Source organism: Mus pahari, chromosome 11, assembly GCF_900095145.1.
Source record: "Mus pahari chromosome 11, PAHARI_EIJ_v1.1, whole genome shotgun sequence".
Classification (NCBI taxonomy): Eukaryota; Metazoa; Chordata; class Mammalia; order Rodentia; family Muridae; genus Mus; species Mus pahari.
In genome coordinates, this window is record NC_034600.1 from 9,183,065 (window position 1) to 9,203,616 (window position 20,552).

At 37.9% G+C, this 20,552-nt stretch overlaps 1 protein-coding gene across 1 annotated transcript in view; it reads left to right on the top strand.

Moving 5' to 3' along the window:
• Kiaa0825 (KIAA0825 ortholog) overlaps window positions 1-20,552 on the top strand; it is a 398,643-nt gene that overhangs the window by 178,424 nt on the left and 199,667 nt on the right. The window contains exons 19-20 of the mRNA XM_029544170.1: window positions 4,213-4,368; window positions 6,181-6,275. Of these exons, the coding sequence (XP_029400030.1) occupies window positions 4,213-4,368; window positions 6,181-6,275 (251 nt within the window). The remainder of the gene's footprint in view (window positions 1-4,212; window positions 4,369-6,180; window positions 6,276-20,552) is intronic.

The window sequence follows — 20,552 nt, forward strand, 5'->3', positions numbered from 1 at the left end:
TCAATATTGCATTATTAATAAAATCTATTTAGCCCTTGCTGTTCTGCATGTACAGAAAAAAGCTTCTTGAAACAATGTAGGTTTTATTTATATGATTTAAACAATAACATGGCTCATAAACTCAGTTCAGTTCTGAAATATAGAGATGAAAATTGTAGTTTGGGAATTGTGTGTTTGTGACCCATTCAGCCGACAAATACCAGGTGAAGTCTGGTATTTGTAGAAATGAAGGCTGTTTCTAAAGAGAGACATAGCTCTTTTACTGGAAGCATCATTCTTAGGTTAGTAAAGTTGTATGTAATTTTAAAAAGCCTCCTCAAGTCATCAAGAAAATATTGAGCTTAAGATTTTCTTCTTCTTCTTGCTTCTCCTTCTTCCTCCTCCTTCAATTTTTAAAACAGGATCTCACTATTTAACTTGGTTGGTCTGAAACTTGGTTTATAGACCAGACTGGCCTTGAAATCAGAGAGGCCTGCTTGCCTTGTTCCTTTGAGGGTTGGGAATGATGGCTTGTGCAATCATACCCAGGTTCTGCTTGTGAGCTCTCTTTATGGCTAACTAAAAGTCCTTCTTTAGAAAGTCATGTTTTTCAGTGGCACATCTGTCTTGTCACCAAGATTGGCTAAAGAAATTCTTGTGAGGACTGAGAAGCAGGTTTTCCAGTGTGGAACAGGATGTAAAAGGATAAAGAAGTTTGATAACACATTGTCCTCCAAGAATGTTAGAGCTACACCCGTAGTCTCACCATCGAAATCTCCTGTACCTGAGCTGAACAAGGACAACAGCAGTAGAATGTCACAGTGGGCTCAACCTTACAGAAAGAACTACAGTTATTAAGCAATGTGGAGGGTGGGGAAGTAGCAGTGAAAATAATTTTACGACTGGGGGTCCCCACAACATGAGGGACAATAGGAAATTTAGGTTCCAGCACTGGGAACATTGAGAACCACTGCTTTAGACAGAACTCGTACGCAATCTGCCATCCTTCCTGTCTGTTGTCACCTCCACTTCCCTTAGAGACCCCATTGCTATGGGAGAAGGTACATGGGCTCATGCTTCGCTTTTTGTATAGGTACTGGCTTCGGGATTCAGGCTCTTGTTTTATGTAGCAGGTGCCCTTGTCCACTGTGCCATCTCTATAGACCCAAAACATTGTTGCATTTTTATTTATTTATTTATTTTTATTGGCTATTTTCATTATAGACATTTCAAATGTTATCCCGTTCCTGGTTTCCCCTTCGAAAACACCCTCCCCCATACCTCCTCCTGTTTGCCCTGCCCTGCTCACCAACCCACCCACTCCCGATTCCTGGCCCTGGCATTCCCCTATACTAGGGCATAAATCCTTCATAGGACCTAGGGCCTCTCCTCCCATTGATGACTGACTAAGCCATCCTCTGCTACATATGCAGCTGAAGCCATGAGTCCCACCATGTGTACTCTTTGGTTGGTGGTTTGGTCCCTGGGAGCTCTAGGGGTACTGGTTAGTTCATATTGTTGTTCCTCTTATGGGGCTACAAACCCCTTCAGCTCCCTGGGTACTTTCTCTAGCTATTTCATTGGGGTCCCTGCGCTCAGTCCAATGAATGGCTGTGAGCATCCACTTCTGTATTTGTCAGGCACTGGCAGAGCCTCTCAGGAGACAGCTATATCAGGCTCCTGTCAGCAAGCACTTGTTGGCACCTACAATAGTGTCTGGGTTTGCTGATTGTATATGTGATGGATCCCCATGTGTGGCAGTCTCTGGATGGTCATTCCTTCCATCTCTGTTCCACACTTTGTCTCTGTAATTCCTTCTATGGGTGTTTTTTTCCCCTTCTAAGGAATGAATTATCCACACTCTGGTCTTCCTTCTTGAGTTTCATGTGCTTTGTGAACTGTATCTTGGGCATTCTGAGCTTCTGGGATAATAACCACTTATCAGTGAGTGCATATCATGTGTGTTCTTTTGTGATTGGGTTACCTCACTCAGGGTGATATCCTCCAGATCCATCCATTTGCCTAATAATTTCATAAATTCATTGTTTTTAATAGGTGAGTAGTAATCCATTGTGTAAATGTACCACATTTTCTGTATCCATTCCTCTGATGAGGGACATCTGGGTTCTTTCCAGCTTCTGGTCATTTATTATAAATAAGGCTGCAATGAACATAGTAGAGCATGTGTCCTTATTACGTGTTGGATCATATGCCCAGGAGTGGTATTGCTGGGTCCTCAGGTAACACTATGTCCAATTTTCTGAGAAACTGCCAAACTGATTTCCAGAGTGGTTGTACCAGCTTGCAATCCCATCAGCAATGGAGGAGTGTTCCTCTTTCTCCACATCCTTGCCAGCATCTGCTGTTACCTGAGTTTTTGATTTTAACCATTCTGACAGGTGTAAGGTGGAATCTCAGGGTTGTTTTTGTTTGCATTTCCCTGCTGACTTATATGTGTACCTGGATATGATTTGTGTGCATGAGGAAGTCAAAGGAGACCTTTGTGGAATCCTTCCTGTCCTTTTTTTTTGTCTGGATTCCAGAGATCAAATTCAGATCACCAGATTGTGTAGCAAGCACTTTTATTAAATGAGCCATCTAGCTGGCTCAAGAAACTGATTTTTAAGGAGCACTAATAACTATTAATATAACAGAGAAAACACAGAAAGTATTAGTCAGAACTGGCAGCAAATTTGCTTTTTTGTTAGACAGCGGAAGCAGGAAAGTCTAAATATAACAATGGAAATGAGTTCACAAAAGTTGTTAGTAGCCAAAGAAAATCATTCTTTTCCAATGAGAATTTTATTCCTTTAAAAAAAAAACTTACTTATGATGGAGAACCTTTTTGTTTCTGTGATATACCATAGTCATAAAATTATTTTTTCATGGATTTGTCATTACCTAGTCCTATTTAATAAGAGTCTGTGTGTCATTACAGAACTGATCTATCTAACGAGATGCTATGTAATGAGAAAGCTTAAGAAATCACCATTATTTATAACTAGAGTAGTACTTTATTTAGATGTCTAGTATTTTAGGATCTGAAATGTGCCTTTCATAATGGACATGTTGTACATTCACACACACACACACACACACACACACACACACACACACACACACACACACGGCAAGCCAAGACTAGATCTATGGCTTCTTTTCACATGTCTACAGTTTACCTACTGAGCCCTCAGGCCTATCCTCTGGCTGTTCAGAGGCAAACATTGAGTGTGGTGTTGGGCCAGAATATTTCAAACTTTCAACTGCTTTCCCATCCCCGAACTCCAGCGAGTGATGATTGGGCAATGGCTGAGGCCCAACCAAGCTCCCTGGTGAGGTGCTGCTGTCCCCTGTGCAGCACACAAGCTTGCAAGCCTTGTCTATGAGTCCTGCCATCCTTTGCATCTCTAACATTTCAAAATGTGTGCTAGCTGTGAAGCTGCTGAGAAAGAATATACTGTGGTATATTAAAAGTCAGGCAAACCTTTTTTATTTATTAAATGGCTTTATTAATAGCAATCATTTGTTAGGTTGATGGAATTCTTCTAGTAAATTTAATATGTTGCCTTCAAGAACCAGTCCCATAAAACAGACTAGGGATATTCGCCTTATTTATTTATGGGTAGAAAATGAGATATAATGCTGAAGACTGTCTTTTCTTGTCCAAGACTGCACCAGCACTTAGATGATTAGAATTACATATTTTGACTTTCTATTTATCTTTGATAGTCCATAGCATGGAAATTGTGTGTAGGAGTTTGCATTATAAATAATTCCACACAGACTGAGACTCCTTGCAGTAAAATTAGGATGCTTACTGCTCAGCTGAGCCCAGAATAGGGAGCAACTGTATTTAGTGAATGAACAAGCAGTGTTTTCCCTGCACAGTTATGCACTGGAGTTATGTTTTGGTAGCCAGACATTGTAACATATGAAGTCAATGACAGAACAATGCCAATTCAGAAGATTGTGACATGCCGAGTGCTCATTCATCATGTGAGGATCTCTTAAATGTTTTTAAAACTATGCAATACATTATGTTTAACTTGGTTTTGATAGGTGTATTGTAACAGTGATATGTACTCTGCTATGTATCTTCTGAGTGTGTCTTTCTCCTGAGGTGAGCAGTATACTATAATCTAAATACGTGCTGGAAGGGGAAGCTAGAATGTAGATCCCTTAAAGAGAATTTACTTCTCACCATCCTTCTGACCAGAGTGTCTTTCCTTGAAGGAATATTTAAAAGAACAACTGTTCGCTATGAATGGCTCAGAAGAAAAGCCATTACTCATCAGACCTTTGAAGGTAGCCTTGAGGAATGAAGATCAGCCTCCTGCTTTTAACCCTTTTCATGTGCATAAGGTGGTCACTGAAAGCATGCTAGATCAGGTATGTAGAAATTAAGTGTAAAGTGTAACTTAAATGTATGGCTTCTGTGTGTCAGAAGTAAGGGACACAACCTATGTTTAAGTATGCATAGTCTCCCCTCCCCCACTTTTTGCTTAAGAAGCAAAAATTCACATTTATGTGGCCTGGACAAAGCATTTTTAGTTGTTTTACCTTATTCCCATGTTAAACGGATTCATATGTTTGATCCATAAGATTTAACTTTTGCTGGGTCATCTTGATGTGGGTAGAGGCAACATCTGTTCGACTGTGTCTGCAGAAGGTGGGAAGAGCCACGCAGCTTGTCATTCTTCCCTCCCTGGAGAGTCTGAGACCTCACTTAGCACACATGTGTGCTCAATATCTCTCTGCCTCTGTGGATATATCAGGTAAATGAGAAAGCACTTTAAATGAGCTATAAAGCATTGGACCTCTAGTATAAATGGCATTAGATAAATTTGCTTTTTATAACCTTAGACACATCCCTGAATTTAAAATAGATTTCCTAATGAATATAAGGCAAAAACATTTAGAATAAAGCCAGCATGATAAATAGTTTATTTTTTAAAGTCAGATCTTTGTCATTCTTTAGCTGTGCTCTTCAGTAATTTCATTAGAAAGATTATCTTTCCACAAAATATGCAGATGGAATCCCATTCACTTTGTTTGGTGTCTCCCCCCTTTCCCCCTCTCCCCCTTCCCCCTCTCCCCCTCTCTCTTTACTTCCCAGAACCTTCTTGATAGACAGCTTGAACTAGCAGGGCCGAAGAGAAGGATTGCTTGACCTAGAGTGCTGATGAAAATAAGAATTAAGACTCCAGCCTAATTTGGCATGCAGATAATACTTTAACCATGCCTGGTACAGCCTTCATCCACATTCATCAATACTGTAGTAGAATAAGACCTTCAAATGCTGACAACCTGGGGCGAATTCTCCTGCTCTATGACAGGGTTGTAGCGCTCGATTTATCAGCACTGACAAGGGATAGCTCTGGTTAGATTTCAAAGATCATGCTGGAGTCTTATTATCCAAACCATTTAATTTCACAGAGCATAAGCTTCTATAAGACTTTTAAACTTAATGTATAAAGTATAGTTTATTGGCTGCTTTTTTTATACTGCACACTAGATTGCTCTAAATCATAAATAAATTTTTTGTATCTATTAAATCACCCTTACTTCATTTGAATAAATATCATGGTAACCAAGTTCTGAATTATGATATTACTTTTCACAGTAGTTTTTCTCCTGACTCTGCAGTGAAATTATCTATTGAGAGACAAGAATAATGTATGCTATTTACACTTGGAAATCCTTATAATTTTCCCTTTAGAACATTTTCTTGACAACAGTAGCAACAACAAAAACAATAGTGCCCCCATTTTAATGAAGCCATGTCTTAGTTTAAGGCGTGGAACTTATCACATTCTCTTGAGTAGTTCACACTTAGTTTCTAAGCATCAAGCTGTGTGGCTGTGGCACATGTGACAAGAGAGGGAGCTCCTGCTCCCTTCTCAGAGTCACCGTCCCAACAAAACTCGTGGGGCAAATGCTGTTAACACTTGGAAAAATAATGAATGAAGAAATTGATTTATATTTTTAAAAATAATGACTATATCCCCAAATGGATTTACAAATTAATTGCTATCTTATTGGAATAAACACCTCCTTCTGTGGCCATGATTGATGTTATCTGTCAAAGTCCTTGTCTGCGCCCCTCCTGCCTAGTTAGTGTATCACAGCTGGAGCTTTCATTTACTGATCATATTCATTCTGATTAATAACTAACAATAGTGTCTTCCCATTTATGAATAGGTGGCCACAGTGACATGGTGCTGGGACTGGTCAAACTTGCTGCCAAATTACCTAGGACTGAATAAGATGACCTTCGGCATACTACTCAAAAACAGGTGATACGACTGTGTCTGGGGCAGGGGGTGTAGGATGAATGTCAGTTTTGAGTGGAGTGAAAGCATTTTGTTGGCAGGGAAATCTCCTGTCTTGTTTTTCGAGTTGCTCATCTTAAAGGATATGACTAAAGTTATAGGTGCATCTTCCAAATTCTGTTTCCCATAATGAATAGTTGCAAAATTAGTTGATTCTGTGTTAATTTTAAATATTTTTGACTTTGTATATTGAGTAGTTCACTATTATACATACTAAAATTACTGACCAGAATGCCATTATTAAAGTATTTCATTGCTTATAGAAATTTCACAAATGCCTGCAAAATGACAGAGCAAATCAGCTAGTGGACACAGGACAGTCCAGATGGGGCTTTTACTTTGGCACTGTCTTACTGTGCATTTGCTTGCATGTGGTTTTAAACAAATACACACATACACGCACTTTTATTGATCATATGCCAACTTTAGGCTTATAGCTAAGTATGAGAATCAATTTCTGTTTAACCTTTGTGATATGTCTCCATATTTTGCAAAAATATTGAATATCATTTCCTTAAAAATCATAATGACAAGAACCTAGAAGTGTATGATCCTTCAGAAATCTTAGTACGTGTACAAGAACATCTAAGGTAGATCAAAGTAGTTTCCAAATGAGAAATCATAAAAAACAAACACAAAAAGAAAAAAAAGCAACAAAAAATTACCAATGTATGTATTACAAGTAAAAGTTATACCTCAGATATATGGCCACAATAATATTCTAATATATTGCCTGTAAATTAAGATTACTCACCTATTAGGACAAAGTTGCAGAAATTACTAGCTTCCTCTTGAATGACATAGCGTTTCCCCCAGCACATAGCCTGATGCCTTTCACTGCTAGTGTTTGGAGGAAGTACTCTGGTCCTGTTTCCAGGTTATATGGAAATGACAAATGGGTTGCTGAAAGGATGCCAGTTACCCTCTTGAACCAAATTATACGGTGTATACACAATATTACATTTTTATTTGGAAATACACTTGAAAAGATAAGCTTTTTTCTAGTGCTATTTGAAAAGTTTTGAGTTTATGCAGATTAACCATTATAATTTCCTAATTTTTCCTTAGTTAGGAATTTCTGCTTGTAATAAACTAAATGGTACTCTAGGTTCAGTACATCCTTCAAAATTTATCCAAGTCTAAGGAATTTCTGTTTTAGCAGAAATTTTATATTGTTATCTGTGTTTAATAAGTATATTGTTAAATAATATATACTAGCTATATCACTGGATATTAATGTCTATTTCCATGAGGTATGTACAAGAGGGAGCAGGAGGGAAAACCCTACAAATTTACTCTGGAATAACTGGTCAGAACAGTTCCCTTGAAAAAGACTTAAGAATCTTTAATAAAAGCAGCTAGACTCTCCTGTTAGTGAGAACCCTGGGTTTTTAAAGAATGATATGAAAAGCATTCTACTGAAAACTATGAGACACCACAACAACAGTGACCCTAACTGATTCACACTACGATGCCGAGAGACTTCTAGAATAGCACCAGCAGCCACTTTAGCTATTTTAATCTTATTTATGAGTTTGGATTGATATTGAGGTAGTAAGGAATTGGATTCTGTTATTTTTCCCTAAAACTCTGAAGCACTCTCTTTTGACCTATCTGAAAATGCTGACTTTTAAAAAGTGTTTTGAGTTTTTCAATAGTGTTGATTCTCTGAAAGGTGCATCATTGAAAATGAGACTGCAGAACAATGAACCTTTGGAATGCAGGTTCTGCACACGGCCCAGTGTCCACATGGTGATCCCGTGTGCTTTCAGTGCAGTCTTAGTGCTAGGCAATGCCAAAGGGAAGAACACAGCCCAGTTCTGCACACGGCCCAGTGTCCACATGGTGATCCCGTGTGCTTTCAGTGCAGTCTTAGTGCTAGGCAATGCCAAAGGGAAGAACACAGAGCAACTCGGCTGTACACTCTGTTCTTTGCAGATCACTAACTTCACAAACAACTTATTCTTTTTCTGTTCCTTTTCTTGGTAATAATTTTGTACTGATTGTGCCTTATGTGCATAAATGATACTCTAAATGTTTTCTACAGACATAATGCTATGGAGCACACTGAATTCAATATACAACTATAAACAATGTTTAGAAGCACGGCACTCACATGATTCCTTTCTAAGAAGCCTTCGTGACCAGAACAGACAAGCATGGGAAAGCAGGACTCCTGGGCTCCCGGGAGCTCATTTTGTCTATGGGTTCCCATAGAGATAAAATGAAATTATGTAACTACTCCATGGATTTGACATGCCAAGAGTGTTAAAATATTTGTAAGTCAGGATACAGAAAGGTGTCTAGTGACAGTTCAGTCAGGTAAGAACACTGCGGAGATGGTGACTACTCTTGCCATATACGAGGCTCTATTTTTAATTTGCTTCTAAATTAAATAAATATATACATTTAGAAATAATTAAATAGTTATAGCCCCCAGACCAAGTTTATGGCAGTTCCAGGCCTAAATCAATAGTTCAGGCTAGGCAAGACAGCTACCAGGACATAGGGCACATGGGTTTAGGAGACAACCAAGGAGAAAATCATAAAGAACCAAGAGGATAAGGAGTCCAAGTTGAATACTTAAGAGGCAGTTTGACGGTATACAAGAGAAATCTGGGTGCCAGATTTTGACTTTGATTGGATAGGCTGGTTCTATGCTGATGCCAAAGGCAGAATAAGACTTAAATTGGCCCCCTCAGTCCTTGTCAGGGATGTGGCCTGTGCTCCATCAGTAGCCTCACATGGGAGGCGCTCTCTCTAATCCACAATACTCCATAGGTTGTCTTCCTCAGGTACCCTGGATACTCGTTCCCTATTATTTGCTATAGTAAAGCTCCTCAGCAGTTTACAAGAATGCCACCATGCCATCTCAGGCAAATATTACCTTCTGACAGTGACTATTCTTTCCTTATCACCTACTTTAAAAGACCCTGTGTGTTACCCTACATTCTGTTCTCTGTGCTGTTTTAACTCATTATAATCTGAAATCTAAATTTTTATTCATGTTATTTTAATCTTATGCTCTATAATAAAGTATAAGCTCTATAATATTAGCACTACAGCTGCCTTGTTTCAACACTAACAGCAATGCTGGGGACAGTCCCAGTACATAGTGGGTTCTAAGCAGCACTGGCTAAAATAATAATTAATAAATGGGCACTAGGAATAGACAGGAAAAAGTTGGCTTCTGACAGGTGAGCACAGAGTAGGATGTCCCTAAATGTGATTCTATAAAAACGACCATGTGGGTACATGAAATGTTCTCTGTTAAATATCAAGTCAAAAAAAAAAAAAAAAAAAGGTATCAATGTATATTTATCTTCCGGACTTTAAAAATTTGGATAGCAATCAGTTTTATTATAATCATTCTACTTAAAATGTCTACTTCACTTTTATTATTTTTATTATGTGAAATTTGGCTCAGATTAAAAGAACAGGAAGCTTGTCTTTATTTTTCATTAATTGGCCCACTTTGAGCCATTGCCCTGTCAGCAACCAACCCTGCTATTCACTCTCTGATTCCTAAGTCCTTCGACTTTTGAGTGAAAGAGTCTGTGTCTGTTAAATGACAGTAAGCCTATGAAGTAAAAACTTCAAGGTGGAGTTAGCTGCCAACAGTATCTAGTCTAGCCTTTGCAAATGAATTATGAGTGATTTATTTTCTGAGGCATTTGCAAAAACAGAAGTATCTAAAATCTTACGAAAGAGATCCTGAATGTGTATCAATGATATACATGTCTCAACTTAGCAAGTTTACCATTATAGAAAATAAAAACTCCTTGGAGGTTCAGAAACCTAGGACATATTTCCCTTCAATGCTTTTGAAGAGGAAGCACTATGATTGTGCACTGATCTTTTGAAATAATAAAGGTTCTTATGCCTGCTCCTTACTATTCCAACGTTACCTTCATTCTCTCACTTTATAGTAAATCCAGGGCATGGAATCCAGGCAGTGAGTGCATTTCTGTAGCGTGAATGGAAGGCATGCTCTGGTCCTTCCTCCATGTCAGAGCTCCAGTTTGCCATTTGATATTGTTTGCCTTGTCAGTGGGACAGATTCATGTTGCTTCTCTCTACCTTATTTACTCAGACGAATTCCCAAGAATTGTGTTGAAAAATGTCTGTGAATACAGTAGAGTGCTGTGCTATTTTAACTGTTTAAATATACTGCATATGAGTTTGGCTTCAAGTTGAGAAAACACAATTAAATATGATGACAGGAACAGCCGAAGGGGTGGTAGTGGCAGATTTCTGGCTAGTACTTTGGGGCCTTTCCAGGTGGACAATAACCATGCATCTGAGAAGAAAGCAAGATTAGAAAATGTGTTGCAAAAAAATCTGTTGATCTGTGGTTTTGCTTAATAATAAAAATTATTAAGATACTTTACTCTGTATCAAATGATAGTGTGTACCCTACCATGTATAGAGAACAGGAATTATTGTCTCTGGCCTCAAATTGCACAGCCTACACTCCCAAGTGGCCATTAGTAGGCATTGTTGCCATTAATACAATGTTTATAGTGGCTTAAAGCGATAAATTCCTAGCTCAGCAGCAGGCTGCTTGGTCATAGAGAACTGGGTTTAAGAGGAAATGCAGATATTATAAATATACACCTACCAGTTTCTACATGCATTACCTATACCATGGCTTTCAGATTTGGTGTTTGGCTATTTGCTGCTGCTGCTGCTGTTTGGTTGGATTTTTTGATCATGTTTCCATTCCACAGAGGACCAATTTCCCTCCCCTCCACCAAAAGGTTTCTGCCTCAGTCACTCTCACCTTGTTTTATCTTCTTAGTCAGAAAACTGTGCTACCACCCAGAATTTCTACAACAGCATGGTGTTTACAAAGATATTGCCACAAATAAACTTAGGATGAATAAATTTAACTCTGGGCTAAAGGTACACTAACCAAACAGACTCATGTGTACACTGTTTTCTCATGAGAAATATGTATGTCTGTTCTTTGTGGTATATAACACATTCTCACAAAATTATCCTTTGACCCTTACTATAACATGTAATGAAAGACAGGTATGAAGTAGATTGCAAAATATTAAATAACATGGCTAAGGTCACAGATATTAAATGGCAACTGGAACTCAAATGGAGCAATCCTTACTGTGTCTGGTGATTTTATATAAATATAGTATTTCCTACTCCTACTCCTGGTCTTGTCTCATCTCGTCCCCTCCCCTCCCTTCCCTCCCCTCCTCTCCTCTCCTCTCCTCTCCTTCTCTTCTTTTTTTCTTTCTTCTTCTTTTAAGCTGTATACTTTCTGCATTAGAACTTATGACAGTGAAGACAATGGAGTGACTATGGCTTAAAAAATTGAACTTATTTACATACATGTGTTGAACTATAATCCTACAATAAACTTATAGATCAATGTCATTATTGTTTTATTAGTAATAAAAGTAAGTCACAGAGGCACAGAATTCTAAATAATGGGGTAAGATTCTGATTCAAATTCATGTTTGTGACTACTTTTGTCTAATGGTTCTATAGAGCTCTGCTTTAGTCAACACATTCTCAAGCATCTACTGAGGTCAAGGCATTTATTTGAAATAAAGTAACAATTTTCTAGGTAACATACTTAAACACTGATGGACTGAATAACATTTCAGTTAGCCCAGGACCACAAACATGGTGGATTCTTATGAGATTCATCTATACAACCAACACTGAAGCCTTCTTAGCTTGTGTACTCTGTGATCTTAGCACAATTACAACATGCCTAATGACACATTTCTCAGAATGTGCTCCTATCATAAAGCAACACAGTACTCTACTATTACTGGACGGATCTCACAGTGTTGCCAACAGACTTAATAACTAAAGCAACACTAATGTAATAAGATTCAAGTTACTTAAGAAGAATCTTCTATAGTTCCTATTAAAAGTCCACTTTTGTTTTTGTTATCTCTAATTCTTTTGAGAAAGAGAGCCCTCTGTGTTGAAACATTGAAAGGTAGTGGGCATGGACTGGGCTAGCCTCAGGGCTGTGGCTGGACTTTTACCAGTGACTTGAGAGGATCTCCAGTGTCTTAATGATACAAGTGGTAGGACCATAAAACTATTTAAGGACATTAAGGACTTTGAGGTAGGGGGACATAGTGGATACAGAAAACCGGTTCTTATATATGGTAAGATTAAATAACTGTGAATTATGTAAGTTAACGAGGATGCAATTTAAACAAGGGTTCCATTACTTGAGTGAGAAAATAGACAACCTAAATAAATATGTTAAATGCTACTGACAGAAATGCCGAATTGGCAACATTTTGATGAGAGGAAGGTATAATAATTTTCTCAAAAGCAGCCTGGGGAGAATTTTTGCTTGTCAGGTTGAACCAAAATTCACTTTGTAATAAATTTTCACCTACCTAATTACACATTCACATACTTTTTGGTTCTTGAATGGATCAAAAGCTATTTTAAAACTTGCTTGCATAGAACACATTCTCTTTTCAATGACTACTCTTTAAATATTTCCCCTGTCAAATACTGTTCTGACTCCAAAGCCTCTGTTATGTTCTCCTGTAAAAAGTTTTAACACAGGTTCCATCAGGAGAAGGGCCATTGATTCAGTCTGAGTGAGGATGAAAATATTGCAGACAACTTGAAGGCATATTAATCATCAATGACACTTTCTTTATTTTGCTAGCAACATAAAATCAAGATGAAAATATTTCCCTATGATATAATTTTGAGATTAAAATTATGTCTAGTAAATATAATTAAAAATTATAACAAATATGAACAACTATTAATAATACTGTTCATCTCCTTTGAATATAACATATTGCTGATTTTCCCAGTATACTGTAGAAATTTCAAGGCTCACCATGAATACAATGCTTACAAGAACTGTCTTACCTCCTTTTTCTGCCATTCCTACTTAATGTACCTAGGGACCAATCCATTTCTAAATCTGTTCTGTTTGCTCCATACTGTGAAGGCTTTGAGAAAGTCTTTCAAAATCAAGGTAATTTAGTACCCTGAATATTTATGGTAATGTTGAAATTTATTTTGTTACAAAATATAAAAATATATACATATGTTATTTCAAATGGTAAATGTTATCAAATATAGAATATAAAATACCTCTCCCTGACTCTTCAATCATAAATTTCTTTCCACTTGTAATTACTTGAAACATTTTTTGGCTTTATTAATTTAGATTTATAAGCCATCTAAGGGATATTCCACATTTCTGTTTTTACAGATTTGTCAACTTAAAATTATAATATTGACTCCTTGTAGTGAAACACATGGAATTTAATTTATATTATCAACCCATTTCCCCTCTTCTCTATGCTCTTCTAAAAGCACAAGCTAATTTTTGTTCTTTTCTTAGTCATCCTCACACAATATGTTAGAACCATGGCAGGGTGCTCCTTCTCCCTCAGTTACAAGATGAATCATGGTGTACTGACCAGCTGAGAGACAGAGTGGAGGCTACTGATGAGGAGACTCCTACAGATAACAGAATGAAGCATGATTGGGGAGTTGAGCCCTTCCTCAATTCCACAGTTGAGAACTCTGTGTAGATGAAAAAATAAAGGAAAGGAAAGAAAAGAGGAGAGGAGAGGAGAGGAGAGGAGAGGAGAGGAGAGGACAAAAGACAAAAGACAAAAGACAAAAGACAAAAGACAAAAGACAAAAGAGAAAAGAAAAGAAACTTGGCCCAGCCCTCTGCTTCCCTCGACTGGCCTCTCTCAGTCTCTCAGTTCTGCTCATCTAAGAGTAACTCACGATCATCATTAAGTCTTTCTCCTGTTCCCAGAGCTCTTACCTCCCACCATTGTCCAAAATCCCAGGGCATCTACAAATGAAGTGAACCATGTTAATTTTCAGATCCTCTGACATCCACTAATACTTTTGACACCTGTTACCCCTGGGACGAGGTGATCTCGAGTGTCTCTGGCTTGTGACTTGTACAATAAAGCATGTTCTTAAGAAAATGAAGCCATTAAGTTCATGTTCAGGTTCCAGCCTAAATGTGTTGTTTTGGGATGGCTTCCTTTTGGGAACATACCTGTGGTATCACCTGAGGGAACAAATATTTTTCATATATTTATTTTGATGCACAACTTTATTCTGGATCATGTTTCATGTGAGAAAAGGGACAAATGTTGAGATTTAGAAAAATATATAAAAACATACAATATTTTTTTTACTACATGACAAAGCCTTTCTAAAGCTACAAAGGAAGGCTTTTAGTTTTCTGCTATTGACTGGGAAGCTTGAGAGTCAATTTTTGTAAAATGACTACTCAGGGGTAATGAAGTAAACCTAGTAACAGTCAGCATCCTGAGGTGGCATTTGGTCAGATACATAATGGTACCAGTAACTGAGAAAAGGCTCTGCTGTTCACCACCCATGTGTCCAGAAGGCTTTCTTCTCAGTATTATGCCTTTGCTGTATGTATCAGCTTCAGCCAATTCCAGAGATGAAGAGCTACTTATCCATGTCAACATGTCAAACTGTAAAGGCTTGTGAAAACTTAGGATTCCCTGCAAGAAGTAAGTTTGGATAAAGGAACCTAGATCCTTGGTATTTTATTGTTCATGGAAATTTTTTCTGACAGACATGAGAGGAGTACTGTATAACCCATGACGTAGACCAGACTGCCTTAAAAGTTCTGACCTACTCTTCGGTGTAGCAGGGAAGACACTGGGTAAGGAGATGTGTGGCTGCTTTTTTGTGTATTCATCTGACAGTCACAGGGCACAACAGATAAACAGAAAAATCAAGAGCTCCTGGTCTCATAAAGTTCAGAGTCAAACATAGGTAAATGTCTTTTAAAGCAAAAGCAATGGTTGTAGCTATCGTAAGGGCTCAGGAAGTTTGTATAGAACCACAACAAAAGGTTATAGTAGAGGGGTGATTCAAATAGTGGAGAGGAAGTTAGAAAATGGCAAACAGCTGTGTCAGTCCACCTTATAATTGACAATCAATGTTGTATGTAGGTTTACATCAGCACACTGTAGTATTTTAAAGGTTCTGGAACGTTTGGGACATGGCATGTAGTAGGCAGATGGAGACCACTAAGGGTCAAGCTTGAAGGGGATGCCTGCTTCTGGTCATAACCTGAAATTTCTATTGTTTCTGTCTGGATGGGAGGTGTCAGCCACATACTTCCACTCTCATAAACTCTACCACTCTTCCCCGGCCATGATGATAAGAAGGGCGGACCCACAACGAATTCTTCCTTTTTTATATTGTCTCTATCGGGTGTGCTGTGTCAGAGATGGGATAGTATGACACGGGCAAACCAGGAGGCAACTGCAATCAGAGTTCCGCACACGTGACACCGAGTTGTGGGGATGTCGGTGCTGTGGTTTGCACTGAAATGTCCCTGAAAGGCTCATGTGTTAGAGGACTCCTCTCCAGCCTGTGCTGCATTGGAAAGTGGTGGAACCTTTAGGAAGCAGGGCCTAGAAGGTCACTGGGGGAATGCTCTACAAGGGTAAATTTAGAGCCCAGCCCCTTCTTCTCCTCTTGCTTTCATATTCCACAAGGTATGAAGCTTTTCTACACTATTGCACAACGTCTTGTTTCACCACAGGCACCAACCAACAAAGCCCACTGGGTACAAACTAAAATCTCTGAAGCCAGGAGGGATAATAATCCCTTTATGTTATTAAATTGCCTATCTCAGGTTGTAGTGACAGGAAGATGTGTGTTACAGGTGACCATGGAATAATGCCATTGTAGCAAAGCAGAGTTTTCTTTACTACATTTTGACTGCCAGATTGGTTCTATTCATAACAAAGTGACAAGTGAATGGATGATGGCTGCTTGGGACAGAGTTTCAAACTCAGTTGAGGGAAGAGGATGTGGTGAAGAAGTGGGCATGGTCGTCTCAGTTCTTTCACTGACGAGTATTGAAAGAATGTGATTCCTTCATTCAAATCCTTGACTTAATATGAGCCTGTAGCTTGTTGGACATGAGTAATGCAATTGCAGGGCCTGTGCACTGCATAGATCAAGTGGCCTTGGAGTCTGCTACTAAAATCCAATCTGCCTTATTTTGCACAGCTTCAATCGGATGCACCTTTGTAAGGACACTCTTGGCATGTGATTGATGACTCTTGTGTCAAGATGTGCTAGTTTAATAGTGGCCTTGGTGAAGTAGAAGAGGTGTACCCGATTTGTCTTGCTCTTTGTCACTCAGTTCTTGCAGTCTGGTCTGGAGTGGCACAGTCTGCTATCTAGTGCATAAGTGGGAATGCCCAAGAGAGGCGGAGCTGTGTTCACATCAGTCAGCATGTTCAGGTTTCTGCTCCAAACTGACTCTTCCCAGGTGACCATAGATTAAATTTGTGGTTTCCAATAGGTATCTGAAAATGAAATGAGGTAAAATTGTTTGCTGATTAATTGTTCCATTTTAACTTTTAGCTAAACCTAGCAAAGATTTTAAAGCCAAAGTTGTGTTTCAGCAATGTATGTACGTATGTATGTATGTATGTATATATGTATGTATGTATGTATAGATGCTCCTTCATAACAACTCTGAAATGCTTATTAGGCTTATGCACTCATTGGAAATAACGTTATTTTACAAAATAAAGCATCCATAATTTTACTACAAAGGAAGAATATTTGCGTCATCTCACATATTTTATTTAATAAATACTTTTTAAAAAGGAAAACAGCACATAATTTGAAAATGCAATTTTTCCTGAAGTGTTTTGTCGATATGTTTTTCATTTTCTTCATTATGCTGTGGTGGAGAGTTGACATACTTAGAAATGTGCATCTTCTCTCCACAGAGGCAGCAGATGGGGTAACTAATGTATACTTTGGTGCAGGATTTACTATAATAGATGTAATCTAGGACTGCAGGAGATGGGGGTCCTGCCCTCAAAAAGCATTGACTCTTACCCCATTTGATCATTGTGACATTCAAATTTAATTATTTTAAAGTATAAAGAACTTAAACGTTTTAAAAAGGCTTGAGTATGTTTAAATGATTCACTTTTTCTTTCTCTTTTTAGCTTTTATGCAAAAATATTTCATCTAGAAACCATTTGGTTTATGTGTTACCCAAACTTTTGTTATTATAACAAAGCACATGAGATAATCAACATAAATGAGAAAAGGCTTGTTTTAGCTCACAGTAGGTTTCCCAATTCTCTTTGAAGGAACATTCCAGTGACCTCAAGTCTTCCTTGTAACCCCCCATCACCTCTCTGTAGCTCTCTTTGTTGGGTGTTTACAATGCAAGCCTTATAGGCCTTTGGGACACATTAGCTCCTGGCTATAGCAAGTTATTCTAAGTATATATGCAAGTGTTTTCTTTTTTGGTTACCTCATTGTTGGAAGATGAGCCAAACTCTTAACAGGATATGATTGGGGGGGGAGGGGGATTTCTACCCAAATCTATGAGTCAAACTTTTGCTATGAAAGTCTCATATACTCATGTACCCTAAGCAAGCACTGTATTTATAAATCCAAAACCAGAGTTCAAGTTTACTAATCTACTTTGAAAAATACCACTTAAAGCATGTATAGTCACCTTATCCTTAAAATAGAAAAAAAATGTTTAGTTGAACATCCCTTTATGGTGCTTTGCTATCTATCAGGACCAGACTGAGATGCTGTGAACCATGATATCCTTGTTCTGGTAACAGAGAATAACATTTCATCAGTTAGTCAGTATTCTTTTGAATCTCTTTAGAGAGAACCTTTACACCCTCCATTTCCAAACAGAAGAGGGTTTGGAGTTGTGACTTCCAGGATAATGATTTTTCTCAAAAGCAATGTCTGCCACAAATAGGAGTAGAAGATAGAGCTTGGAACATCTGTGTGGCAACCAGAAAAGAAACCATTTGCATCTTTAGTGAGTGCAATCAAGGAATCACCCTAATTATTGTTTAACAGCACTCTGTGCTCTAAGAAGTTCTTTGAAATTGTATTTTTTAAATGGAAAGAAATCTTAAATTATGGCTAGAAAACATTTCTCTTGATGAAAACAAGAGAGCAGAGCTGTGAGATAGCTCAAGCCCCAGGTGACTTGGATCTTAAACTATGAACCACAAATATAAATTTAGAAGTTATTGGCTTTATTTTCCAGCTTGAAGTACCACTTTTTGATGACATGAGTTAATGTTTTATTCCTTAATGTCATCGAAATAAAGATGAAGAACACTATATAGGCCAAGAATAGGTAGCCCATGGTACCTTAGAATAATTTGGGAAGAGTTGTGAGTCCTTATATAACCCTTGTTGATACTGTTCAGTTAAGTTCCTGAACAAATTTTAGTAGCCAAACCTGTCCAAATAATGGAATTACAAATCTAGATTTATGAATTATTACATTTTTTATTTCATAATTCTTAGTTCAGACATCAGATAAGAAACTGGGAAAAGGTACTGATTATGATGACTACAAAGATTTTTTCATTATACTGTGACATGATAAAGTAGACGAGAATGTTTGCTTGGAGAGTGGAGGGACATGTGGAGTACTTCATCTGTATACAGTTAATTTCAACTCAGACACAGGAAGACCATAGAGTGCCAAGTAATTGCAAGAGTGTATCTTGCAGATTCTCTTCCAGCTCTGGGACTATTCACCTATAGGATTACAATGACACAAGAGGTTTATTAATATTATGACTCAGAAAATAGAAATTGTTAGAATAGAAACCATAGGCTGATGTTGATAGTATTTAGTATTGTGCATATCTCTGTCAGTCATGTAAATACAGATAGATTTCCTGCTCCATAGTGAAAAGGAACTGCTGGTCTTGAGTATAGGAAGCATATAATAAGTGGTTACCTTAAAAATGAATTTTAACATTCATGTGCACATTGCTAAGGCTTTGAAACTACAAAGGTGCTGCAAAATGCCTCTATGGTGTTCACCCTTGAACCAAGGTCCCTCTTTTCTGTCTTCTGAGGCTGGACTTTCTCTTCCTCTCCTGATCAGGCTGTCTTTGCTTTCTCTGTGGTTGTCCTCACAGTTTCCTGTCTATCTCTGCTCACATTTTCTTCTTCATACTTCTTTTTAAGACAATATGAAGGAAAGTGCTCACATTTAAACTCATTTAAGGCTCTAAAGCAAGACTTGGGGGAAGGAAGCTGCCTTGGGCTCTAGTGCAAGTTCCAAGAATGTCACCTGCATTTCATGTGGACTAGGAAGGGGGGAGGTTTTAAATAAGGCTGAGTCTCCTGTTGCATTAATCATTTATAGAAATTTAGAGCTAAGTGAGTCTCTACTGGTGGATCAGAACACTTCTTTTGGAAATACTGTGTGTACCAAAAGAGATTATATTGAAGAAGTCCCCCTATAGTGCAGACACTCTGGAATTATCACTCTAAAAGTTGACACTATGAAATATGTCATTAAGGAGAGATTTTTTTTTTGTGATAGTCTTTAGATTGGCAAGTTATGACAAAACCACATTCATGTTACTTGAATACATCTTTTGTCTAGTTTTTCATGCTTTTTGACTTGTCTGGAAAATGACATATTGAGGTTTTCACTAGCTTTAACCAAGTGTGATTTTTTTTATGGAAGATACCCTGGCAGGACTGCAGTTTAAGGGGAATAAACCAGTGAAGCTCAGAAAGGCCACAGCCCCTTCTCAGATGGTAGCAAGGAGCTGAAAGACTCATTAATCAACCACAGAGTCACAGGTGTGATGGCTTGCCTGCAAACTGTCACCAGACTGTGAAAGTCACACCCGGACAGGCTGAACTATCAACTAATCCCAACCACAAACACTCAAGCACAGCGAAATTTTAACTGTTCTATGTTTAAGATGTGACTTTTGAAATGTTAAATTTCCTCCAAAATGTTCTTTGCAATATATTTCATAAAATGCAGATTTTTAAACAAAATCAATTTTGACATTATTTTATCTCCTAAAAAATGTATTAATGTCTTTTCTCTATACCTTCTATTAATTCTTCCTAATGTTTATTTGCACTTCTTTATTTTAATAATCTGTTCTACATAGCTTTTTGGATTTATATTTCTTTGAAGCATTTAAGCAATTGAAATTTTGCAATGTTTAGTTTAAAATCATCTAAAGTAGTGAAATCAAACATGAAGATAGCCATGTGGCTTTCTATATTCTTACAGCACAGTTATAGTCATTCGCTTTACTAATGAATGTGTAGTTTGTAGTTTATGATGAAATTTAGTAATATCTATGTGATAGCCTTGAACACAGCGACCACTGTGACTCCGAGGGTTGACTTCTGTTTTTTTTTTTCTTT